This window comes from Harpia harpyja, chromosome 2, assembly GCF_026419915.1.
Source record: "Harpia harpyja isolate bHarHar1 chromosome 2, bHarHar1 primary haplotype, whole genome shotgun sequence".
Lineage (NCBI taxonomy): Eukaryota > Metazoa > Chordata > Aves > Accipitriformes > Accipitridae > Harpia > Harpia harpyja.
The window spans coordinates 4,675,807-4,703,412 of record NC_068941.1 but is presented as its reverse complement, the minus strand read 5'-3'; the positions used below and the strand labels follow the sequence as shown (position 1 = coordinate 4,703,412).

The window sequence follows — 27,606 nt, the reverse complement described above, 5'->3', positions numbered from 1 at the left end:
GAAGAGGCAATCAAAAATCACATCCTGACAGCAGCTGCTTGCAGTGGAAAGAAACATTGCAGAAAGTATTCTTTGCTTTTTTTCTCTACAGATTTTCAGCTGGAAATCAAGAGCAAAACTAGTACTTTGTAGTCCTCCAACTTTCCACAGACCACCAGGAAACTGCTGTACAGAACAGCTTGGGAATGAACCTCAGGGCTATATAACTGCAAAAGCATTAAGGACAGATGTTAGGGACAAAAATGAATAAATGCATTAAAAGACTTCTTGCTATTAACAATAAGTATGTACCATAGAAGCCTGAGAAAACCATCTTGAAGTGGAAAATACAGGGAAAATTTTCATCAAATCTTAAAATAATTTTGGTTGGAAGGAATTTCTGGAGGTGATCTAGTCTAAGCCCCTGCTCAAAGCAAAGGTAACTTCAAAGTTAGATCAGATCATATCTCAAAGGGCAAGGATTCCCCAGCCTCTCTCTGGGCAACCTGTCCCAAGCAAAAATCCTGTTTACTAGGCAGTGTATATAAAAATCACGTATAGAAAGCTTTAATGTAAAGAATGTCTACATTTATATATTTGCACATATTTTACATCTACAATACATATAAAAAAATAGTAATATGCATATAGTGAGCATATATATATTTTATGCACACACACACGAAAGAAAAAAAACCACCTGCAACAGTGGAATCACTACCCAGCACTAGGATCCATTCCCAAATGTATGACTTTGAGTAATGGCAAGTTAGCCCATTTTTGACAAGATTCTCAGTCATATCCCTCAGATGGTGATGGGGCAACGTAACCTTGGCCATGTAACCCTGGGATGCCAGACACTGGTACATCCTCCCGCACCAGAAGCGCTTCCTAAAATGAATCTGTGGAAATAAAATAATTCATGATGACAGCAAATTATAGATACACTGAAAAGCAGAAATATCTAACTTCCCCTTCTTCCCTTGATCTCCTTCCAAACTGTGTGAAGAACTATTATCCTTTCTCATCCGCCCTCCACATTGTGCAGTCCTCATGGGCAGGCTATGTAGCAACTTGGGATTGTGTTTCCTTGGGCAGCTCTACCTACTGGAGGAGGAGGAGGAGGAGGAGGAGGAGGAGTAATAGTAGTAGTAGTAGTAGTAGTAGAGGCTAGGGACCCTGGGCACCGTGACTACAGAGATCCCTGCCACAGAGACAGGAACCTCCAAGACCTTGAGTTTTTGATGGTTCCCAAAATTCACATTCGCAATATTGCCTCTGGAAGGCCACATATATGACCAGGACCCCAAATAAAACGTTGGGCTTCCTGTTCCACATCGGCGCAATGTTGAGTCTTGCAAACCTTGGGTCCCTCCTAGGCTTCTCCTGATGCTCTCAGGCATGTTCAGCAACTTCTGGGAAGGTCCCTGAAACACCTGCAAAAGTCAGGAATTTGGTTCAGTTTTGCAGAAATAATGTTTAGAGCTGTTATAAGGACATTTTGACAATTTGTTTTCATGCTAAACAATGTCTATGTTTCACAAACTGTTAGGATTTTCCTCAAAAACCAGAGTTTAAGTTTTCACTAGCTGTTCTCATAGACACCAGTCTCTTCTTTCCCAAATACCCCTCCTGTCTTTAACACTATTACCTGCGATGTGAGCAGCTTCTCGAAAGAGGCACACGAACCAATGTTTGTGAGCCTGCCTTTAAGATGGTGACCAGGTATAAAATGCTAGATGAAGGACAAGGATCTGTGTATTAATTCCTGTAATTAATCCTTTTTTAGTTTGACTAACGTTTCCCCTCTGTATTTTCAAAGAAAGGTATCACCAATCCCCTTTACGTGCATTTGCACACACACAAACACACGGTTGCATATACCTCTGTCTCACTACAAACAGCTTGATCACGTTTGCCTCACTTTCCCCGATAAGAAATATTAGTTTTTGTTGGCTCAATTAATCTGGCATCTGCCCTCTGCACCCTATAAATCATTGCACATGCAAAGAAGGGCTCATGCTTTAGCAGTTTTATTGATCCACACAGACCTTTGGGTTAGGAGTAAAGCCTCTTTAATTACTTTGGCTGACTTTCAGGTTTGGGTTTTTTTTTTTCCAATGTCTTGGGAAGACTAGTACCACGTTTTAACGTTGTTATCACTTAGCTTGGATTTGGAGTTTTGGTCCCCAGAGAAACACCTTCTACCTCAGCCTGGCCTGCCCATGCTTGGCATCAAAATCAGAAAAAGTCATTCTTTTACCTTCTCTAAGGATTTGATAACCTCTACGCATTCCTTAGCCAGAGGTGTTTTGACCTTTAATTAAAAGGAAAATTTGTTGTCTTCCATTCAGAAGGCAGCAAATAATGAACTCATTAAAATGAGGTTAGTGTTCAGGCCTTAGAGCAGTAAGAGCCGAAGTCTCATTAGCAGCTAACAATCCAGAACATAGCACATAAATAAACCTAATATGGCAGAGCAAAATGCCTTGGTGCATTAAATTTGAGCAGAATCAAATGTTTACAGTCAATGATGTCTGGGGCATGAAGTTTTAATGTACTTAATAAAGGAAAGCAAATTACTTCCTATTAGGCATGAAATGTTACTGCAGAAATTGCCCCAAAAAGTTTATTATGTAAATGGAGGATAGAGTTATAATTAACAAGGACATAGCAGGAAAATATCACTTCTTCTTAATAGATGCACCAATTACAAAGAATAAAGACACAGCAGCTTCAAATCTACAAAAGGTAATTATATGGATTAATGTAAAAGACTGCTGAATGTAAATGCAATATAAAGAAGAAACTGTATCTTGTGGATGTCACAGAGAGAAGCCTCACTGACAAAGCAAAGAATCAATAAAATGAAACCTGGGAGTTCTGAGAGATTCCAGGCAAATATTGGAAATTTGAAATTTGTATTTGAAAGACCAGCTTGGATTAGCTTAAAACAAAAAAACCCAAACAAACAAACAAAAAAACCAGCGCACTTGCTTAGCCTGGCAATGAGGCATGCCTGTTTGTCCATGTGCAGGTGTGCTCCACGGTTCTTTCCTTGGAGAACGATAGTTATTTAGCATCATCTATTTAACTGTCCAAAAAGAAAACAACACTGGGTTCCAGCTGTTGCTTTACCACACCCCTATGAGTTCGATGGGGAATGCTGATTGTATTTTCACATGCAAGTAGATTTCCTCCACTTACAGCTCTTTTAAGCCCCAGTACTCAGAGGAAAAAAAAAGGTAATCCCACTGACTCTGAGGAAAAGACACACACTGGCAGATAGAACTTAAATACTGTGGTCAGATGAAATATCCAGGAGAAAAATCTTCTCTACAAAACAAGATTTGTCATGCTTTTTTTTTTTTTAATCCACATTCCTCTGTATGAATTTGCCTTCTGCTGAAGTTGTGGGCAGTGCCTACCATTTCTCCCCCAGTGAAGGCAGCAAAGTCCCGAGGTCAGCATGCAATGGGGACGGGGATGGGACAGGGACAGGTAAGCCCACAGGGAAGGAGGGTTGCCAAGAGAAGCTGGGGACACCATGGCAGAACCAGGCAGAGCGTGAAATAGCTGTGTTTGCACCTGGCCTCGGGTAGGATCTCCAGCTGTTAAAATTCAATAGCCCTTCTCCATCCTGCAAAACCCTTCGACATAAAATAGATAAAATAGGAGGACTGCCCGAGCAGCAGCGTTTGCAGCTGTCCTCACAAATGGGCAAACACGCAGGGGTTCACCCACCCAGGAGAGTGCGAGAAGGGCGACGGAAGAAAGTTGTCTGCCCTTCTGCCACGGCACTTCTCTATGCTGCCTGCTGTTAAGGTCTGTATCTACGGGAGACAAAAGTTCTCCTTATTTACCGTGCAAAATTACCAGTGAAGGCAGTACGAGTCATTGGCAATTTTCTTTGAATATATATTTATTAAAAATAGGGAAGGCGGGCCCTAATCACCTAAACAGAAATTGGGTTTTTATATTAATGATGTGGAAAACGTTAACCCCACCTCTACAAACAGGCAAGTAGTGACAAAATAAGTTTGGACTGACTTAGCTGACAATATCTTCTTAGTGTTAAAATTAGGTGGGGTCACGAAAATGAAGTTTAGCTGCATATTATATAAATTAATATGCATATATGGAAATTGCAATTTAAAAAAGTCTTTAGGACCAAGCCAAATCCAGTTTGAGTGACAGATTTGCCCTTTAGACAGAGAAAAATGCTTGACACGCTGCAGGTTACAGGATTTACATCTTAATCCTCGCTCTGTGTTTTTAATGAGACCTCACTGGGCTGGAAGGCTTCTGCCTATCCTGCAGTGCTGTCATCTTATTGAGACATGAGTGTGAGGGGAAATCAGAGGGAAAAACTGAAGTGATATAATGATGTTTGTTTCCTGTACCTTCTTACGCTCTATGTTAAGTGATAATCATTTCTCAAGATGTTCTTTCCTCAAAGGAAAATTGAATTGATTTTGCTCAGCCCATCAGTCTTTCTCAACATATATAAAATGCTCTAGATAGCTCGTGTCTATCTAGAGATAGTCTATGCTTGTGACTTTACTGGTGTCAATTTAGTGTCGGTTTTTACCAACCGGGGATTTTCCTCAACGTCTTAGCTAACAGTGGTGTTGATCTCTAAGGTTTTACATTTTAGTGAACATTTAGTTGTTATCTATTATGTAAATATAGTCCCACATGTGAAATTGTCACAGGATTGAAATAACCAACTTATTAAATGTCTGGCAAGGTAGGCTGGAAATCATACTGCTATCTTAATATTTACTGCTAAAGCACAAGATTTACTGTCATTAGACTGCTTTATTTCCTTTAGCGAGGAAAGGAATTTGCTTGGTAACTCTTGTAGCCGATAACCACTATCTTTGTTTTACATCTTCCTTAACACCCAATAAATGTTTCTATTTCGAAAACGAAGGCAGATGCACACTGTCTGACAATCTTCTGTATTCCACTCCCGAGCTGCCTGGCATCCGAATGATGCCTCTTTAGAAGACGGCTGTTAGCAAATGATGCTTCCGAAGAGGCTTGCGCTCCAACACGCACGATGCCCAAATATCGGTGTAATTAGGAGGGAGTCAGTAACTTTAAGAAGTTAATGTCCTACAGCAAATGCTGACAGTAGCTGACAGCACCTCCCGACCCATTGCAGGGCAAAGGAAATATGACATCGTGAGACCACAGAAACCTGACCTGCTTAGTTCAGCTTTGCTCTGGACTAGGATTCCACAGGCCATCGGTCTGCATCTCAGCTGCTTAAAACCTGGTTTCATCATTTACGCTGGACCGGCGATACTTTTGGTTTATGGTCACAAGTAGAGCTGCTTGTTGTTGTTGTTGTTTTTTAAATGAGACCAGTGGGTTGAGCAAAAAGGTGAAACTATTTTCCTGTAATGTTAAGTGAAATTACTAATGACCATAAAAAAAGTAATTTTTTCAAATGAAAAGAAACATTAGCTGGACTTGGACTGCATGTAAAACACTGCATTCATTTTGTCTTTGAACTGTGCAAGAACATGAACATTCGATCAATAGAAATGTTATTAATAGATAATGGGAAAAGTTCTCAAGAGCCACATAATGGAGAGACAGAAAATTGATGAAAATAGAGCTTGTAACCCATTCAACATTGGCAAGACCAATAGGGAGATAAACGCACTACCCATTTCACATATGTAGCACGTCCAAATTACATGGGCTGGTGATTGAAAGTGGACAGGTATCTGTGCAGCGAGGACTATCTTTAGAAGCAGGGCAGAGTTAACAACTAACAGTAGATGTAGATAGCTCATGCAGGCTGAACCATCTTTTTTCTTTCTCTAGTGGCTGGAAATATGTCCAAGAAAAAACGGATAGGTGACCAAGACTACACCTATTTCTTTTATAAGCATTACCCTTTTCCTCCATTTCATTTAGATTGGTCTTATCTTTTGCTTGGAGGAGAGAATAAAAATAAACAGGGGTTTAATTTCTGACATGGACACTACTTCTACCATAGGGCAAAACTGGAGTTTTGCTCATTCACACTTAAGCCTGAATTTGGTATTCAGACACAATCAAAAATGTTTCTGCAGGTAAGTAAATCCCAATGCCTCCACATCTGGATGGCAAGTAGTATTCCTAATTTTACTTTGGGTTTTAAGCACATCTCATCAAGCCCCATTAATAACCCAAAGCGTGGGTGACTTAGTGATTTAGGATATTGCTGCCTCTGAATGGCTGGATTCGAGCCCTGACACACATCACTGCAAACAAAGTATTCCAAATTACAGAACCATCACTTACTTAGGTACTATTACTACCATTGCTAGACCATCAAACTCTGATGGAACAAATTAAGTTCACTGTAATAGTCTTATAAAAAAGCATGAGCCCGAAATAAAACGTGAAATATTTAACAGGATCTTCTTTTTTGTATCTCCTCAGATGGACACAACTTTTAAAATGAGGCATTCCAAAAATTAATATTCATTTTTCTAAATGCATGTTAATTTCTTATTTATTTCAGGCTTTACTAGAGACTCAAAATTTACTGCGCACTCAGGTTGCAAATTTTACCTTCAACCTTGGATTTTCAGGAAAATTTTACCACACAGGTAAGAAGGAACTTCATGCTCTCAGGTAGCTGCAGTTAAATAGGTGACAGGATCTTAAACCTAGCTTTAAACATGCCCTTTTTCAGTAACACGTTGACTCAGTGGAGCAGTGGGAAATACATGCTCCACCATTTTAGCATCCAGTGTCTAATTCAGCATCTAAAGGGGCAAAGGTACGCTACGGATGAGCTTCTCGGGAACATGTAGATGCCCTTGGTGCTTTTCTGAAAGATGTGTGGTAGTAAATCTTAAGGTTAGAAAGGAGGCAAAGTAGCTGCTAAGTGATCTATAATTTCACAGAAGACGTACTAAGGTTTTTCCACTATGATAGGTATGATGAAATATAAAAGACTGGAAAAATCATGGCTTACAACCTCTGAAGAGGCAGAAGTGTTTGAACGGGATGCACAAGATTTTGTTATGACTGTAAAAATAATCTGCCTTAGTGGTCTGCAAATCAGGAGGGATGATAAAAGGAAAACAAGATGAAAAGAAATTTGTATTGAAACCCTACTGCTTTCACACTCTGTGCAGTAACAAGTTGCACACTTGCACTGTGTTTCTGTGGAAGATTAGGCATTTTTACATCTGCTCCTCCTCCTCCTCCTGACTCTTTCTCTCTTTTGCTCCATTTGTCCACAACACAATGCCCCTTTTTTTTTTTTTTTTTTTTTTCCCCTCCTCCTTTGCCTTCTCCTTAACACTTTGCTGCACCTCCACTCAGGCTTCCCTCTGCTGCCACTGAGCCATGCTGCTCCCTAGTACCGCTAAGGCTAAAAAAAAGACATATTCAGCAACTCACTTCAAAGGAGACACCTCCTGTCCTTCTCCTTTCCAAAGCCCATACCCTTCCCACCTTTGAAGACCAGCTCCAAAATCCTCAGCTGTCAACCCATTCAGCCACATTTAGTGACGCTCACCGAGTGATGCTAGGGAAGCCGAGAAGCTTATCTGGAGCAGAGGAGGCATTACAGCAGCAAGAGGATGGAAGGGTGAGTTTTAAAGCTAGGAACGACGCAGTCCCGGCTGTCACGGGCCATGAAGTAGCTGTGGAGTAAGGCAGGTCACCCCTTTCAGCGTAGGCATAGCAGTACTCCCCTTTTCATTGCTGGTATTTGAACACCAGACAGATGGGCTTACCCAGATCTTACGTGTCCGTCTCACCACCCATTAGGAGAGGACAGAGGTCCCTGGGAGAAGGGGAAATGAAGAAGCATTTGAGGGATGAGTAGAGGGAAGGCAATCAAAATTATGTATTTGTATCACTGTCACTTTCAAAGTCCGGGCCAGTTTCCCCTCATGCAAGCACATAACGCTAAGCAACTGCTGCCCAGGAAACCTTACAGGCTAAAGATATAGGCTGGAGAGCCGGAGAAAAATGAGAGGGAGAGAGAGATGGAATTACTTGCCTGGAGTCATATAACAAGCCAGTGGCAGACCTGTGATTAGAGAGCAACTTCGGAGACAGAACTTCAGTATTCTCCTCACTTCATCTTGAGCTGCCTGTGTAGTTATTCCTTCTGGAGATTAATTGGACACACACGTAATACAGCAAAATAAAGAAAAATAGCCCAAGGCTCTGAGCCACTCTGAAGTAGGATGCTGCTGGTTGTGGCCATCTACAGAGTAAAGCTGATATCAGTCATTCTGGTGTCCACTGCAGAGAAAGGTAATTCAAGGAGGGGAGGAGGTGGAGAAAGAGATAATTTATTATAAATACTCTGATGTACCGAACAGTGGCTGGCACAAAACATGCAGCCTTTCTACAAAAATCAAACCCCTTACCTGCCAATACATTTTTATTTCATTCATCCCAATGGCCTCCATATTGTTGTCACAGGTTTTCTTGCCCAGCTGATATAATGCTGACCAATTTCAGATTTGCTGCTGCTGTAGAGAGAGAAAATAGGAGAACGCGCATGTGTGCCTGTCCTCCTAAGGCTCTCAAGGCTTACAAAAATAGCACAGAACTACTTAATGAGTTGAAGCATGTCATTGCCTCCATTAAGGGACTTGCCGCTGCCTGTACTCAGCGATGTGTCTGAGTTTTTAAGTGAACACTTCATTTACAGGTTGGTGGTAGCGTTTTGTCATATCAGCTTAGTGGAAAGGTCTCAAAGTATTCTCCATGCAATATACGCTTTACTGACTCATTATAAATAAAACATGGAAAGGTATTCTTTAATTACTGTAAATGTGGCTTGTTTACCCAGAAAGGCTTTTAGTGTCAGATATTCAACATGTTTTATTAGCGCACTGCAACTGCTGTGCCTTATTGACTTCCTTAATGTGTGATTTTGCTCTCCTTTCCAAAACTTGGATCATTTTAAAACTACAGGAGGGAGATGAGCGTGGGAATGTGTTGGCAGATTAAACAGTTATACATTTTCATCAAAAGATGTTGCTGACATCTGTACTACGAATACCAATTCTAGTTGGTATGCCTGCGCACAAGTACAATAGCTGACACATCAGCCTCACTGCTCATCATCTCACCACCACCACCATTCCCTTCTGTGGCACTGGTAAACTATGCACTGTAGACATAACATTATTAGCAAAAAAAATTACTAGACCCTATTAGTTATGCAGTTTTAGCAAACGCTTCCACTTTGTTCATGCTGTGGCAATAGAAATTAAGATGTTCTCAGGATTTGCATTTAAGATTTATAAGATTATTGAGAGCAACTTCAAACCTAGTTTGAGTTTTGAGCTCAAGAGACCTCTAAGTTATGGTTGTAGTTTTAAAATATGGGATTATTTATTATGCACAAACAAACTTTGAATTATGACTTACCTGGGTAAAGTGCATGCTGCATCTCAAAACAGATATACGTTCACCTCCTTGATTGTAGGTCTACTGCATTTTTCAGATTTCACATTAATTTTAAAGAGAGAAAGTTACATAAAGAATGTTGATTGTACAAGAAATTAAAACCTCAGAATTCCTTGTTTTGCCTCCAATACTCTGAATAAAGGATCGGGCAAAAATATTTAAACAATATAAACACTCACCAAACACTCCATTAAACCTTTGCATAAGATTTTTTGGGAAAAATGCTACTTAAGAATTTATAAAATCAAGCAGCACTCTTTTTAAAGGCTTGTAAAGAAAATTATCCTCAAAAGCAACACCACCACCAAATGTTAAACTTGCAACCTTTCTGTTTCAGCTCTGCCATTACAGGGTGGGGTTGTTCGTTTAAACTGCTTTATCTTGTTTTATTTTTGTTATGTTAAAAAAAGTGCAAAGTTTGATTAGTTGTATCTAAATTTACAAAGAAGTTAGTAGGAAAAAATAGGACTTTAAAATATGGTTTTTAATAATGAAATTATTTCAAGAACCATACTCTACTTCAAATGTTAATAAGGCACTAAATTATACTTTGACCTAAATCTTATATCAAACGATTGTAGTTCTTTATATATTTCAAATAACCATTTTTTTTCCTTCTCATCCCCACCTTCAGTTTTCTACCTCTGGGTTACCAAAGAGATCTTCAATGGTTTCACAAACTCCTATCCCTTTCTATTCTGTCCTGTTTTGAAAGCCTATGTTAAGTTTCCTCTCCCGATCACATTTCCCTTGCACGTGCCTGGGTGACTGCAAGTGAACCACACGCCCCAAAAAACAAGAGAGCGGTCATTCGACAGATGCAGTATGCAGAAGTTCTGCATGAAGGAGCAGCCATCGGTCCTTTCTTTTCAACACGGAATTACCTAGAAAACAAGGTTGTTTTCTTCTTCCAGCAACACTCCCATCAGCGGGAGCAACTTTCTTAGAACTTGCAGAGTGCTGCAAAGAGGGGAGTAAAGTGATTCAGTGACACCAGGAAAAAGTTTCAAAGTAATGCTCTCCTTGTGTAGTAGCATTCTTCAAAAAACACTGCAGAAATGAAAAATAAAAATAAAGAGCTGAAGTGCACGCACTGAACAGCCATCTCTGTATGTTCCTGCGTCATGCCACAAAAGTAAACAGTGACATCCACGGAGCATTTTCTTGCAATGAGTTTTGCAAAATATTGAAAGGCTTGTAAGAAGATAAGATATCTATGTTTGCATCAGTAGACTGATTTTGACAATTATTTCTTTGACTGAAGCTAAATAAAAGCACTTAAACGGTAAAGGAACAAGAAGGAAGGCTGCTAATAAACCGAATGTTGTTGAGTAATTTGAAAGTGAAGTTACTGACATGTAACTTTGTCTTTCCAATTTGCAAAAGCACTGCAGACATATGTCTGCAGATGGTGGAAGCAGCATTGTACCATTTCTCAAATGGAAGGTTTTCTTTGTTATAACCACACATCCTTGCTTCTGCCTGAAGCAGATACTCTTCGCTAACGCAGGAGTTTTTATTGTTTTTACTTCAAGATTGAACCTGGCAGAAATTAAATACTGAACCATAGGAAACATTTGGAACCCCTTAGCCATTACAGCTTCATGTTTTCCACCTAATTATATTTTGAGACTATTGCAAACTGGTTTCACACTTTACCAGAGATTATCAGATTTCAATTTACTGAGGCTAATAATGAGGTAGCTACAACGGGGGGGTGGTGTTGGCAAGACTGGCACACAGCTTTCCGTGATGCCGCTTTGACCAGCTACAACAGTGCAGTGCCTGGCAGGCCCAAAGCTGGTGGGTACAAGTCCATCCAATCTCCACCCTTATGGGGAGCCTGAACTTCTAAATACTCCTAGTGCATTACATAGCACAACAATCAGCCCATGAAAACGAATTCTTGTTCGAATTACTGTCAGTTAACACTGTGCCAGGAATAGAAAGGGATAGCTACCACCCATGGTAATTCACCTCACTCTTTTTGTGATATGGTAGAGCCTGTCTGCAGCACAGCATGACATCCAGGCCAGGGACATCAGGTTTTATGGCAGCCTCTTCTGTGTTTGCAAAAACAATTATAGGCATTTTCTACTGTTGGTTTTCTATTACCTTTTTTTTTTTTCTTTCTTTCTTTCTTTTGAAGGGACTGAAGAGGAAGATGAAGGTGATGACCTGCTGTTGAGATCTGTGGATGAGTTTTGGTGGTTTCCCCATATGTGGAGTCATATGCAGCCTCACCTCTTCCACAATGAGTCGTCACTGGTGGAGCAGATGATCCTCAACAAAGAATTTGCAATAGTGAGTAAAAGTTACCAAAAGGTTCACTAGGATACCTTTGCGTATTATAGCTATGCTTTCCAAGCTGTTTTTCTGTTTATCTATATTATACATATATATATATATATTTACATAGAAATGCAAATAAGGCAGCAAGATTGGAAACTCAGCCCCAAAAAAGCCTTTCTGCCACTCAAATCTGGGCTGAATTTTGTCTTAGCCTTTTTCTCTGACACGGGCTTTCTGGAGAGGTAGTAGCCCTGCACCCAAGCAACCTTGGGAGACCACAGGGACCAGAAGCAGTGAAATCTCAGCAGATATCAGCTGGCCTTTTAAGCTTTAGGAAGGGGTTTATACACAGGTTATCAGCTTCCTGAAGTCTGGTGCGAACATCCTCAATAGGGGAGGGAGAAAGTTGCAGTGAACCCTAAATGTTGTGTATGGTTTGTGAGAAATCTTGAAGTTAATGAAGCAAATAAGTGAAGCTGCTGGATTTCACTGTGCTTTTTAAAGATGACCTGCTTGAAAATATGCTTTTTACACAGCCGACCTGTTGCTAATATTTATAGATAATGATGGTTCATTTTTGCTCATTTTTGTTGTTAACTTACAAGAGCTATCCTCCTAGCATTGTCCAGAGCTCAGAGTACTTGTTCTCCAAGGTCAGGTGGAAAACCATTTAGAGTCCTTTCAGGGTAACTCTACTTGCTTATTGAGCATGACAAAGACAACCTGAATTCTGTAAATGCTCACTTTGGAAAAGACGCTGTGTGGTCTTTGGCAAGGCATAGAAATGCCAAGCAACCAAAGCCACTCAAAAGAGCAGAGTGACACAGTGGGGCTTTCTCTGCTGCTCAGGGAACGCAAATCTCAGCCCTTCGCAGCTCCAAAAGGCCAGCCAGCAGCTGCCCCTTCCTCCCAGCCCTCACGTGAGCCAAGGAGCATCAGGGAACGGGCAGAGGCAGATGCCTGAACAAGCAGTTGGAAGCAATTTATTCCCTTGTTTACAAAAATATTTTCCTAACAACCTTTAAAGAAAATTCATTAAAAATGGCTTAACTGTTAACTCTTCTTGCCAGACTTCGCCGCTTCCCATCTCCTGCTTGGCAGGGTGTTAGTACAGAAGCATGTTGAATGACTTCTTTTCCTTTCTGCAGTTCTGCTTTACTGTCAGCCTTCATTCCTGGCATGGCCTGTGTGTGCCTTTTGTGTAGCCTGGCCCAGAGACCCAAATATAGTTGAGATTTTAAATGCAAGAGTAATTTTTTTAAATAATCTGTATCTCAAAAATACATGGTCCGTTCATCTTTAAACCTATGGGGAAATTCTCCTAGTATTTTCAGGAAACGTGAAGTCCTCTAGGTCGAACAACCTTTAGGAGTAAAATCTATAGCATGGCCTGAAAACAGGGCTTGTAATAGAATCTGTTTTCAACTTCAACTACAGAAAGATAAAGCCCATGTCCCTATCATTACTGAAGTGTAGAGACTCCTTAGGGTGCCTATAAATAAGGAGCTGATGTCAGTGAAAGGCTGCTGTTATTACAGTTTTATTTCCTGCTAACATTTGGACAGGGGTTGTACCAACCTCTTAACCTTGAATCTATATGAGCTGTACAATTTACTTATGAGAACATTTCTTTTCAAAAGGCTTCCTGTGAAATCCTCTCTGTGGGAGAAATTTATCTTCCTGATATGACAACCTTCCTGATAGCTATCAGAGAGGTCCCAGCCATGACTTCAGAGTAGTTTTGTATCCTCTCCTGCTTTCTCATCCTCAGCATCATGTCTTATTTTTGGAAAGAAACTCCCTGTTCTGCAGCTGCATTTCTATAAGTCCTCCAAAGATAAAGCAAACCCCTTTTCATTATTCTTTGACTTCACAGTGTGGATCCAAATTTAAATTAGAGATCTAGAGCAACACGTAGAAAATCTGCTCGATGTTATACATGTTTTATTTGTGCTTTAATGTCTTTATTTAGTATTATACTCAGGGGAACACAGCTTGATGCTGATGCCATTTTCTCTCGCATTTCCCATTTTAAGCTTCAAGTAGAGATGACACTTTGTGTCAGCTTCTGTAAAGAAAGCTGCAGTAATTATTTGGAAGTATCATCACATTCATTCTTCACCTACTGTGGTATTTCTTCATTCATTTTTTAAACATGGGTAGGAAGGCAATGGGGTCTTCAAGATGGGAGAGCCCATCATTATGCCTGAGAAGAACAAAGTTGCTTTAAGATCCCAAATACCACCACAAAAATTCTGTTCATTAAGACCTGTTGGCTCCTCCTGGTTTTATCATTTTAGAAGAAAGCTAAATCAGATCACACTGTCTGGAAACCTGCACACAAATCCCATCACAGTCAGCTGTTTCTCCATGAAGTGAGTATCAGGCTTGGGACTGACGTTTTCACTAGGGAAAAGGTTTCATGAAAGGAATGTCCTTCTCTTGAGTATTGTGGATTAAAGTCAAGCTTAATAAACACAAGGCAGTGCACCTGAAACAGTATTTCATGGATATTATTGCATGGAGCTATAAATGTACACAAGCATAATTTTTATTGGCTCTTGTACTTACACTGTATGCATAATCTTTGGTTTGCAGGAGCTCACGTACACATACAGTCTACTGAACGCAGGCAAGAAATACAGGTGTTACAGCTGGCAGCTAAATAAGAGCTCGTTCTGTTTTACTCTGATATATCCACATCTCATATGATGCTCTATAAAGTGGGGGCTTACAATTGCAGCCTGCCTCAAATGGCTGTATCACAAAGCAGATGTAGAAATAGGATATCTAAACAGTTTTGTATACATACAACTAATTGCTAATTAGGTATCTAACTGCCTTGATTTCAGCGCGGATATGTATACCTCTCTACCTGGGGCTTAGTAAAATCAACAGTGTTTAAAGGATTCCCTTACATATGAATTGCTTGTGAATCAGGAGACTGCCTTTAACAACAGCCCTCCAAATTATTATATTTTATGTGTCACTGAGATATGTATCATTTCTACTGTTTCATGCCTAGTCGGTGAGAGGAAGAGAATTTCTCACATCTTTCATAAATGTTATTGCCCCACTGCTCTGGATCTGGCAGGCAGCCTGGGAAGCTTTGCCTGGCAAAATCCTTGTCCACACATGCCTGAGCCTTGGGCCCCACAGCTGCCTCCATCCATAGCCCCATTCCCACAGCCCTCCCTGCCAAACCTCTTCTCAAGCACTCCCGATATCCTCTACCTCCGAGGAACAAGAGCCAGAGATTTAACTCTGGTAAAGTAAGTTGCAGACTACCCAGAACTTTGCTATCCCAGTGTTGTCTTCTTTACGTAAATATGGATGGTATGCTTCAGAGCCTGGCTAAGGAAATGGCAAATGACATTTATTTTGATTATCAGTTGGGTTTGACTTAATCATATTTTGTGGGGTTTTTTTTTTCTATCAGAAGATCCCAAAATCCATTAAAGACACTAATGGATTAAGCCTTGGATTAAATTTTACAAACTGATGATATCTCAAGTATTATTCTCCTTCTTTATAGGCAATGCAATTGATACACAAAGAGGTAAACAAATTGTGCAAGCAGAAGTCTGATAATACATATTCCAAAAATAAAACGAACCAAGTTTTCACTGCCATCCTCTAATCACAAGATATCGTTCCTCCCCCCCACCTTTTGTACATCCTTATCTGACAAAAACAAGAAAAATATATTTAAGTCAAAGCCTGTAGCTCTATTTTGTCCCTTGATTTGTTTGCTCAGTGATTATCTTCTGTGCTCATTTGTGAGCACATGCATTTGTGAGCACGGTAGAGATAGGGCAAAAACTACGATCGACTGTAAAAAGGTAGCTGTGATCTGATATGAAGTGAGAGACACATATACAAAACAAACAAATCAATTCAGAGCCTGCCTAACACTCCTTGGCTTCAATCGCCTGTTTATAAACCAACTACAGCTGCACATTAGCACTTCCTCTGCCTAAAACTTTTGAGCTGCCCAAACCACAAAGAAACCATGAGCTTTTAATATACCAATTAAATACCAAGAACATGAAGACCAGTGACCACATATCAAAGGCAAAGTATCTACATGTGATGAAAAGAGAGTCTAATTTGTCCCATTATTAATATCTGTAGTTAATGTTGGGAAGGAGAGATGCCTACTAGACATTGCCTCTAAAACTGTTCTGTAAACGGTCTGCATACATATGATAACATTGTCTTGTGCAGACAGGATGAGATTTATTCTGCCTAACTTCAAGGTCCTTCCAAAATAGTCCATCTTCATTAGTGCTTTTGTCCATATCAGGAGTGTGCTTTGACAGCGCATCTCTAAGACTGCCTCTAATTTCTCGGCTTTATTTAGTACCACACACATGCAGAGCCTATGCGTTTCCTAGTCATGTCTAACTTCCTCAGTGCTGGACTGCCTTTCTTCATTTCACATCCTCAGAAACTTAAGATCTTAAATCCCAACCTCATCTCCGCCTCTTGGTAGTCCACTACAGAGAGAAGCATGCTTAGAGCAGGAGTCATGGTGATATCTGGGAGACTCCTATGTACGACTGGTGAAAAGCTGGCTTCTCCCGTGCCCCTATCAATCCCGGATCTGATGCCGACACCCGAAAACCCGCTTTGTTAAGACCCCTTGTACTCTCTGCTTGGCGCATTGTATAGCCGCGTGGCAAGGAAGCACGCCACGGAGATGAAAAAACAATGGCGAGAGCAAATACCAACACGCAGAGCCTCTATATCTCAGTAACAATCACCTCTCGTTCGCTGAACAGTCTTGTCTAGCTAGAGAGCCTTTAAACAGATTTTCGAAGGTTAGAATTGAACTAAAAGTAATTGAAAGCTGAAATATTTATTCAAAAAAAATTATCTAGAAATGTAACCCTTGAGAACAAAAATCATGTGTCCATAAAGGATAAAATGCAACACAATATTGTTGTGACTGCAGACAAGCAAGAAAGTATCAGATTCGTTTACCAAATAAAAGAAACCTAAGTATTTTAAACTGGCATAGTAACATATAATCTTACAGGAAATCTCACCCATGTGCAGCAATGTTAGAAATGTATCGCAGTACTAAAAATACGCAAAGCTTATATAAATCTTTTAACTTTGGAAGGTAACATCTTAAAAAGTACTACATTTACTCTATCACCTACTGTTGGACAAAGTCAAAAGGTTTAGCAAACTTATCTGAGGTTGTACTGTTAACTTTTTCATCTAGAAAAGTCTTTACACCGAAGGGAATCCTGCAGTTCAACTGACAGTATGATGAGATCTACAGTAGACATTAGATTTAATAAATTAAAATAAAAGGTTGCCTTTTTATTCTTTCTCTGACAATAGCCAATACTAGATGCTTCTGTAAAACAAAACACCAGTGATCTTTAAGAACCAGAATGCCAGTTGTGTTATAACAGTTTTAGGTTTTGTTTCATTTTATTTCTTACTGCATTTTAACAAGGACATGGAATATTTGGTGCATCAAAAACTGGGGGTTTTCTGTTGGACAAGATCCTGCTACTATAAAGAGTCAATCTTCCATACGACGTTTTTTATTCAAGTTTCCAACGTCTGCTCACAGAAAAACTGCTATAGGAATGCCAAGTTACTTGTTGAGAATATACCTCCTTCTGGAGAGCGGTGCTTATCCTGCATTACCTGCCCTTCCTTTAGCTGAGGGGTTTTTTGCGAATGCAGAATAAGTACACACAGCACATGCTGACTCATGGCAAACACAGCTCATTTCTGTACAAATAGGAAGGTCGAAAGAGGTTCGGAGTTTCAAGCAAATCTTCTCTTGCTTGACCGAAGCTGATAATTGAGAGAGATAAGCAGCCTTGGCAGATTGCTTCAGCCTTTCAGATCACCCGTAGAAGTACCTGTCCCACGCACGGGCTCTGGGCAAGGTAACTTTGGAGGGTGTGCAGACAAGCCAGGCTGCTTTGGCAGTTTCTACGAGTTTCCAATTCCTGTCGCTTTGGCGCGGGTGCATCACCACAAGCAGGAGACAGATTCCCTGCGCTCTGCCACACGAAGCGGCTGCTGCTGGCCAGATGTGCTGGCCGCATGCAGGCATCAGAGAGAGGGTTATTTTGAGCTGGTGGTAGACCGATCCACGTACCCCCTGCTCACTGGTGCCCGGAGGACACGAGGTGTGCTTCTGGAGAACATCTTATAGTCTGGTCTAGCCCTTAAAACAAGGTCTGCTCCCAGCCCGCTCCATGGTGCAAACCAATGCATGGGAAGTAGCACCAGCTCAGGGAATTTTCTGCCAAAAATGCAATGACTGTTTTAATCATCTTCCCCCATCTCACAGGTTATAACAGTGATTCTCCTTTAATACTGAACTCATCCACTGCTGCAGCTTCAGCTTACACTGTCATTTAAATTAGAATTGAAAGTCTTTTAACGCACAAGTAAAATAAGAATACAAATTTAACCTGTTCAAATTAATGGCTCTGGGGTCCCAGCTTAAGCGTGCAATGGCACGGGATGTTGCTGTTCTCAGTGCCAAAAAGGTCCAGAAAATTTCCAAACTAGACAAACACATGCACAAAATTTGTGAAAAAATTTTGAAATTAAAAAATCAATTGAAGTCTTGAATGTAAAGATAACCTAATAAAATCTTGTAGGATTATGTTCCTTTGAGTGTAGAAGGAAATATACTCACTACAGGCATCTCCCATTTTGCCCAATAGCTTAGATTCAAATGTATACTCCTCCTTTAAGACATTAGTTCTCAATCCCAGACAAAATTTAATAACAAAATGAGAGGAAAAAAGGAAACAGAGCAACAGAGATCACTACAAGAGGACATACAACATTTAATTTGCCCAAGTAAACTGAACATAGAACTGACCAAAGAAAATCTGGTTATTTGTTAGTTGTTTCTTAAAGTCATATTGGGTATCTGAGTGACTGACATGTATTTGTGTGATGAACTACATAGTAGCTTTTTATATTGAGAACTCATGAAAAGCTGCCTTATTTTATTTGTGAATGGCAGATTACCATTTCACCATTCTGTTGCTATGGCAATACCAGCAGCAACTAGTAAGTAGATAAACAGGATTTTGCATGTATTCATCCAGATACCTACTTTCGGACATATCATTTGGAGCAGTATTCATTATCTAGCTCAGGACACATTTGCCTTACATTTATGTGTCTGTATGCTCCCTAACACAGGTTTGGTGAAGGTTTGTAGATTCAAGTTAATACAGTATATTTAAGTTAACGCAGCGTATTTGACAGCGTGAGCATGGTAAACTACTCGAGCAGAGTAACAAATGGCCAGATTTTTCACAAACCTTTAGACATAGCTTTTTCCTTTATACATGTTCATGGCAAGAAAAAAATAGAGAAAAGAGCGATTTAACACTTCTCATTATAGAACTGCTCCTCATTTCACCCTTAAACTGACTAAGCCTTTCAGGCAGGTAACAATATTAATAAGCAGAAATTACATTTTGCTCTAGTAAATTACAAAAGTAGTGAGTTTGGGTTTCTTTTTTTCAAGATCAGCCAGTAACCTAAGATCTTTACTGATAACGAATGGATAATTTTAAGTGGTTGCATTATATGGTGTATGAACAAGTGTTCCCTACAGATTTAACCTAATTTTTGTCACTGAACCAAAAACCTTTCTTTGCAAAGTACTTGAAGATGCCCAGCAGAACCTGCTGTTCCTGGAATTAAAGTAATCAACAGTTCTTGGATAATGTGGGCAAGAGAAAGGACAAAAAGGCATAAAAAAAATTGTCTCGCATTTTAGCCATTTCCCTCTGAACATCAATTTTATATGAACAGAAAACAGCTGATGTATCCTGTAGTACGGGGAGCAAAATTAATTCAGTAAACACCCAGAGCGTGGGAAGGGATCCAGCGAGAGCCACAGCGGCGGGACACCCTTGCAACGTGGAGATGCCATGGAAGAGTTGAACGGGGCTTTTACTGGACCTGCTGGAAATGAGCCTCAGCAGGAGAAGATGCAGAGCGCAGCTTTTCTTTCTGCCAGTAGCTGATGATAAACGCTGGATGCGTTTCTGAATGGTCACTCAGACCAATGAAACTAATTACCTCATTTTCACATGTACAGCTTACACTTCGCATCATTTGCTCTCTTTTAAATATATCCCGCTCTATGGATGTGGTTATCAGGCCTCGTCATCAGATGGGGTTTACAGACAGCCCATGCTAAGCTGGAAGCGAGAGGGATGAGGAGCAAAACAAAGGCAGGAGAGCATCAGCAGTGAAGGGAACATGCCCAGCACACTTGCAGTTAAGCTTCTTCCTTAATTCCTTCTGCCTGCACATTAACTACCTCACTGGGCCATGAGAAGATATTTTCAAGATGACCTATAGATTATATTCATGTAAATACACATATTTCCTCATAGAAACTGAGCTGAATAAATATTTATGAAATGAAAAAGATGTCCGTCAAAGTCCAGCTTTTTCTGCTACTACCTTAATACCATGGAAAATATAAGCAGATTCAGAAGCTATGGGGGATATTTTTTTTTTCCTAAATCAGGAAGGAATCTTGCTCTTATTCCAGAAATAGGAAATAAAAATCCCGCATATGTCACTACAACAATTTTTTCCATCTGTTTACTGCTCTAATGCTGTTTGATAGCTTAGTAAATAAGCAGCATCAGCTTACCGGATTACCTTTAAAAAGAACCAAACAGGTAGGATGCATATTAAAATACACACAATCTGTAATGAACAGGCAGGCAAATCTATTCCATGTAACAGTAACGCAACATAATCCAAGAGGATTATTTATCACTCTGCAGTTATCAGACTGTAATTCCAGTTCCCCTCATCTCTTCCCCATTTTTAGCTTGTGCTACATACAAATAGATACAAGTCGGTCCAAGGACAACAGCAGCTCCGATGCTGATGCCTGCAGGAAAAATAAGCTTTGAATAATTACATGTTCTTTTCCTGTTCCTAAATATATTCCTCCCTCTGCTGTGTCGCAGGAGCACGGCATACCGACTGGCATGGGGTACGCAGTGGCTCCGCACCACTCCGGAGTCTACCCAGTTCACATCCAGCTGTACGAGGCCTGGAAGAAGGTCTGGCACATCCGAGTGACCAGCACAGAAGAATACCCACACCTGAAGCCTGCACGGTACAGACGGGGCTTCATCCACAATGGCATCATGGTACACTGCATTTCCATGCTTCATAGCGATAGTACTTTAAGTGACTCCAAAGTATGCTATTTTTACCAAATGCTTCAAGTTTTACAGCAATCATTAAAATTCTCTGTGATCGAGGCTTTGTAAGGGTGCCAAAATAGTGCATTTGTTATGCAGCCAGTTTAAAAAAAAAAAAAAAAGTCACACAAACTCAGGCAACTGCAAATGTAATCCTCAGAAACTAAAAGTACTTGTAGTCCCATCAACTATCAACTGAGTTATAAATGCATACTTTGAAATTCATTAAACTGCCTAAGACCTATGTTTCAAGCTCTGGTTCATCTTTATGCATGAAAGGATTAGAAATCCACCACCTGGGAAGGTGAGCAGGTGTAAGTAATCTCCTCCAGCAGGGATGACTCTTCTCTGAGGCCAAGGTTTCGTTCCGAGCTTTGCTTCTGAAACTCTCGGAGCCAGGGACCGGACACGTGCCCGACTCTTCCAGGCCATGCGTTTGTGTGAGGAGAGACACGGTTCCTCACATACACACTTGAACCGCATCAAGGGCAGGATAACTTATAAAATTATTTGGCCTGTCTAACCAGCCAGCTGCAAGCCTATGGATAGGTGAAACACAAAAATTGAATATGCATAAGTGAAGTTAGAAATATTTTAAGGGCAGGTCCCAGGATGCTTTGAAGTCCCAGCTGACTTGAATATTGCCTATGCATATGAAGTCAAAACTGTGATCCCCTAAACAAAACAAAAGGAACATCTTAATCAAAACCAAGAAGTTACTGCACAGAGTCCAATTACTATTGAAATAGACTCAAATTCAGCAGTGCATTGACACATGTATTAAAACCCTCTGCTGAATGCAGGTTTTATTTGTTGTTTTAACTGAGTAAAAGTAAAAACATGACTGGAGGGAAACAAAAGGCTTTCCCCAGGTGAATTACATCTCTGCATGGATTAGGCAGTCCCCATAAGCCCTGACAGTTGTCCTTACTTTACCAGAGCCATTTGATTGTACTTAGCTAATGATGTAACTAAACTATCTAGTTGTCCGAGATGAGTTTGTTTTCCCTCGCCTGCTAGCTGGCTTGTTTCTGACACACAGCCTCTTGATTTATGGTGGGAGAGGTAGCTGACCTCAGGCTGGTCTCATGCGAGCATCCCACCAGTCCGTAAACAATTCACAAACAGGCATGAGGGGCTCAGTATGGTTTTCAGGACTGAGGAAAGTAGGAAGCAACAGGTCTTTCGTGGTCCGCAGCCTTGAATACAAATTCAGTTCAGTGTCTCAAGAACAGTAAGATTAATTGCCTGAGATAGAGGAGATGGCCAGGAAGCGCTATTTATCTGCTAATAAACCAACCTTGCTAAGGGAAGAGAGGTTTGGCTTTTTGTTTTCTTCCTCTTCCAAATGCCAGGAAACAAACACTTACTATGAGCATATGAGCTGAATAAAACGGTCTGCACAAAAGCTCAGCGCATGTGTGTAGCAGCTTTTCGGAGCTGGCATCTGGAAATCTCCACATCTGCAGGACCGTGCTTGCTTACCACAAGACTACAGAAGGCACAAAGGAGCCCATAAATAAAAACACCAGAGCGCAGAGGCAGAAAGGGTTACAGTTTTGTTTCTTTGAGTTACTGGAGGGATTCGGGTGGCTGCACCAGGGTAAGTTTGCAGAAAGAAGTTAATGTCACAACAGTGCTGTTGTTTTGTTCTCAGGTGCTCCCTCGACAGACCTGTGGCCTTTTCACTCATACTATTTTTTACAAGGAATATCCTGGGGGCCCTCAGGAGCTGGACAAAAGTATCCGAGGAGGTGAACTCTTCCTCACCATTCTCCTGAATCCCGTAGGTACCTTCTTTTGCTATTTTTTGGACACTCTGACTAATGGGGAGGAGGGAGGGAGGGAAGGAGATCAGTTTTCTTTGATCCTGTTTGAGAAATAAAAATCAAGACCACTTGCTCAGAGGTAACAAGCAGTTTAAGAGGAAAGGAGCAAAACATCTTCTGCTAATTTCTAACTACAACTGTATGCAACAAGTTACTAGAAAATGCATTCATTTGAGCTCCATACTGTTTCCAGCCTGAAGCCTGGTCCCCGTGAGAGAAGTGTGCGCTGACTTGTCTAACTGAAACGGAAAGAAACCAGTGAGGGTAGAGAAAACTGTGTGATCTTATTCCACTTTTCCTTTTTTCCATGAGCTTGGCTCCTCAGGCACTCCTGATATAGCTCAATGGAAACCCCAGGGCTCAGACCTGATGTCATTCCCCCACCACTGGCTCTTGAAAACAGGTTTTGTGCAGCTAAAAATTACCCTAAGCAGTACACAGCCTTCTAATGAACATTTTTGCTTTGCTTAGTGCTGCATTTCTTTTTCCCTGCCAGCATTACATGAACCTTAAACTATATATACGTATGTATGTGTGCACATGTAAACCACCTACATATGTATAAACGCACATATATATGGTTTACTCAAAAGTGCCACAGACTTTAAAGATTTGCAGAGCTATTACACAATTTTGTCTCTCAACTAATAAAGCGGTGTGAACTGCGCTACGCTAATATACACGTACACACACACACGTATGACAACACAATGTAGGTGGGTGCATAGGAGTGATTGGGTTTACCAAGGATCAAGGAGGAAAGCTACCTGACTGCAAATGCTATATTTTGAAGTCACAGTTCTCTTGCCTGTGAACAACAAACCGGTGCCATTTAAGACAGCAGCCTAGAGGTGGAATGAAGGAGGACAAGAACAAAAAAAAAAAAAAAAAAATCATATATCAATTATTTTTTTGCCATTGTCCTCCCTTCTTACTGTTCCACCCAAACATGCTATACTACTCACAAGATAAATGTCTCATGTCTTGTCAGGTGGCCTAATTTTCAGTGGTTTTAAATTGCAGTACTCATTGACTTCTCTGCAGAGGTAAAGAAACTTCAGGTGGAGCTAAGTCTCAAATCCAGGTCACTTCAATTATTTAAAGACCTAAATACAGATTTTAGTATTATATAATTAGATGCTTGTAGGTAAAAATTTTGGCTGGGGAGCTAAGTTGGTGTCCGAGTCAAAGATTCAGTGGGTTTAAAGAAATGGGACATTTCTATTAGGAATTTTTCTGTACGATACATGTGACACCGAATTTGAGAATAAAAAATATCCCTGTTCTTTACCTTTACCTGCAGTTCTCTCAGGCTGGCTTTTCTTCCCATGGTTTCCTTAGGTGTAACTTGGCTTATCACTGTCTTGGGATGCTACTGGAATTTATCCTTAGCTTTATCGTACTTTGATCAATAACCTGTGCATCTTTCACTTACCTGAAGATTTCCTCAGATTTAGGCAGTGCAGCAGTCTGTAGCAATGTTCTTACTCAGGAGAGATGCTTAGAATAGCCCAAATTCCTCAGTCGATCACCGTGTCCAAGCCTGTGAGCATGCTCGGGCCACCCTGACTTCCTCCCCTACAACTCATTTTTTCCCTAGTTGCAGGTTTTTCTTTCTTACTGACAGCAAATAAGCAAGAAGGCACAAGCTCACAGGTGCTCATTAGAAATTTCAGCCTTTGGATCTTTTAAACGATTGCATCCAAACGTTCTTTCCAAAGACAGGCTGAGGCTATGGGGAAGAGTAGCTCTTCAATTAGTCTAAAAATTATTTTAAAGGCTATTATTGAACTTTGAATGGAATCAGACAGGCCTATGCCACCATTTATTACACTCTCCATAATTCATTAGCCTGGACTTTCCAGGCAGCTCCCAAGCAGGACCAACCTCAGAGGTGCCAGAGCATCTTCCTTCTGGGAGTTCTAACATCCCCAGCTGCTTGCACCAGCCCTGCGGGAGGTTTCCCCAAGCCGGGTCCAATTGCTTCCCCAAGAAACGGCCAAATTTCTCCCTAGACAGGTCCTGCAGCACAGACGGGTGCTCTTGGTGCCTTGCTGAGCGTGACACAAAGAATTCTTGAGAGAAACTGTGCCACCGTCTGTCTTTTAGGTTTCAGGAGTGATGCAGCAGAGACAGGACCTTTCCTAGGAAGGCAATATGTAATGGCAGGCAAAGCATTCCAGATTTAATCATGCATTTGTCATGTTCATGACGGAGAAGACCGTCTTCCAACAAAAAGGTGGGGGGGGAGTGAAGATTTTCTTTGATTTTCTTCTGTACATGAAGTCATTGTTTTGACCAAGCTATGTTCCATTAACTTGAGAGTGCAATATATATTATTGGGTGGTATTTGAAAAGAACAGCTCTTCTATACTGTTAATGTTTGATTCCCCCCTCCCACTTTTATGATTTTCTATCTTTACCTCATCAAAACTGGTATTTTACTGAGCTAAGCGACACAAGTGAAATACTGACATGCACTTCCCTAACTCCGAGTTAAGTATGAATCTGTTCCAATATAAGTGCTTATTCAGACAGGAAGAAATATAATTTAATCATCTGTGAGCTGAAGTAAGATATACCACAAAACCCCACCATCATTCAAGTCAGGTTGGTACACTACCCTATGAAATATGCACTGACAACAGTAAAAGCAAAATCTAGCCTTATCTCAGAACGAAACTGGTGTGAGTAGGAAACAAAGTCATCTCTACTCATACACCCTTTTTTCTTTTTTTAAATACCAAGTTTGGACAGCACACAAATGAACAAATGGGAAGACCTTTCTTTTATTCAGTGTAAGAGAAGGTGTAGTGTTTTCGTGGTTAATTTGAAAAAGTTTATAGATTAATATCCAAAAATCTATGGTAGCTTCTGAAAAGGATCAATAGAGAGCCTATTCCACTGGCCAATCGCAAATTCAGTTGAATAAAAAAAACATGCTTTGAATGTGCTGTGTTCTCCAATCTGGCAGCAGTGCAAACTGGAATAGCAACAAGGGACTTCCCGTCTTATATCCTAGAGGATTTTCAAATACATCTACTAACTTATAAGCTTCCTTAGTATTTGAATATCAACCTGTGCAGTTCAGGGCTTTACCACGAGCACAATTCAGGGGTTTACCGCAAGCAGTCCAGTGTAAACCAGGGTGTGCTCTCCAAATGGATTATGGAAAAGAACAACTGTTTGGAATGTAAAGGCTTTTTCAAAATCATAATTTAAAATTTTGTTGTTGTTATTGAGTCATACTGAATGAGATGCCTAATGCAGTCCGTGGACAGAAACCATATCCATACAATAAAATCCTAACCAGAATGCACCATCCCCCCCAGCACGTGGGCTGCTTTACACATCATTCCAGCTAGCCTACTTCAAGTTTTGCAGGAAAGAGATTGCCTGTACCATTGTTTATTTTTGCATTCTTCACATTGTTTAAAAATATTTTTCTTTTACTCTTTAAAAACACTGGCCAGACTCTTTCCTGGTGTGGAGGAGATTCGCAGAAATAGAGTAGCTCGTATAAATTCTACTGCCACATGGTTGCACAAGTCTGCTCGCCGGGCTCTGGTCTCAAGCGGGTGTGTGCAATTGCCACCAGCATTAGTGTGAGTTACGTGCGTACAGCAAGGGGAAAGGGAAACCCCTCCGCAGGGGCAGTGTGCTCTTCTGGAGGGTGAAGATGGTATAAAACTATTTCTGCTTGCAGAAAGAGAATGTGTGCATGTGCACTCTCACAGCCCTGCCAGGCTACCATGACAACTGAAGTGACATACAAATTATGTGTGTTATTACCATAAAAGATCATATTCCAGAGTCCAAGACTGGGTTAGAAATCTCCTTATGCAGCTAGTTATCTGCCCTGCGGTGCAGTGTCGTTCACTACCCCCACCTGGTTCGAAAAGCACAGGGGCAACAACAACAACAAAAAAAAAACCAAACCAAAAAGAGGAATATCTGGTTTCACAGAGTCCTTTCTACAACTACAGCAGACAATCATTTTGTTATCATTTTATGAGGTGCCTTCTTGATCATCAAGTAGGCTAAAAGTTAGGAGAGAGTTTCTGAGCAAGTTTGTGGTTGTTGCTTGTCTCATTTCTGTGGGGTTTTTTTGTTCCCTTTGCCAGTTTTTACATTGGTATGTTTCTGTAGATGACCCTAACAATAGTTAGGCAACAATTCCAAGTTAGATGTGATCTATAACAACATTTTAGCTTTAGATGATCGAAAATCTAGATGCTTTCCCCGTAAAAACAAACCAACCCATAAGTAGTTGCTAATATACTTTTTCAACCAAAAATAAAATGAGCTGTGCAGTTCAATGACATCTACCCAAAGCAGCTACGCTAAGGGCTGGTCTCCCACACATTGCACAAGTGCCTGTTCGCTCCTGGCTTCTCTTTTGGAGGCAGCCACCAATTTTCCTCCAAATCAAAACCCTGGACCTGGGTTTTGAGGGTGGTTTACTTTAGGGAGCGGTCTCAAAAACCAGTCCGGACAAGGATGCATTGGCTTTGGCTCTCTGTCAACCTCAACACCATTCGCAGCAGACTTTCAATCCTCATATCTCCCCACTCTTTTGCTCTATGTCCTTCACTATGCAACACGCATTACCGGTGTCGTACATCCCTCTAAAGCAACAACATAGTTCTTGCACTATTTCAGACACTTAAAAAACAGACGTACAAAAGAAGCGTTCTATTTTTGAGCCATATGTGCAGAAACGCGATGTGGTGGGAGCGATGCAGGCATGAGCTTACTCCATGAGCGGATACAGAGGAGCAGCACGCTCCACATCTCATACCCCCGCCTACACA

The 27,606-nt window shown here is 40.7% G+C and overlaps 1 protein-coding gene across 1 annotated transcript in view; it reads left to right on the top strand.

Moving 5' to 3' along the window:
* NDST4 (N-deacetylase and N-sulfotransferase 4) overlaps positions 1-27,606 on the top strand; it is a 101,621-nt gene that overhangs the window by 40,370 nt on the left and 33,645 nt on the right. The window contains exons 3-6 of the mRNA XM_052813955.1: positions 6,506-6,593; positions 11,579-11,733; positions 20,724-20,909; positions 22,621-22,749. Coding sequence (XP_052669915.1) covers positions 6,506-6,593; positions 11,579-11,733; positions 20,724-20,909; positions 22,621-22,749 — 558 coding nt within the window. The remainder of the gene's footprint in view (positions 1-6,505; positions 6,594-11,578; positions 11,734-20,723; positions 20,910-22,620; positions 22,750-27,606) is intronic.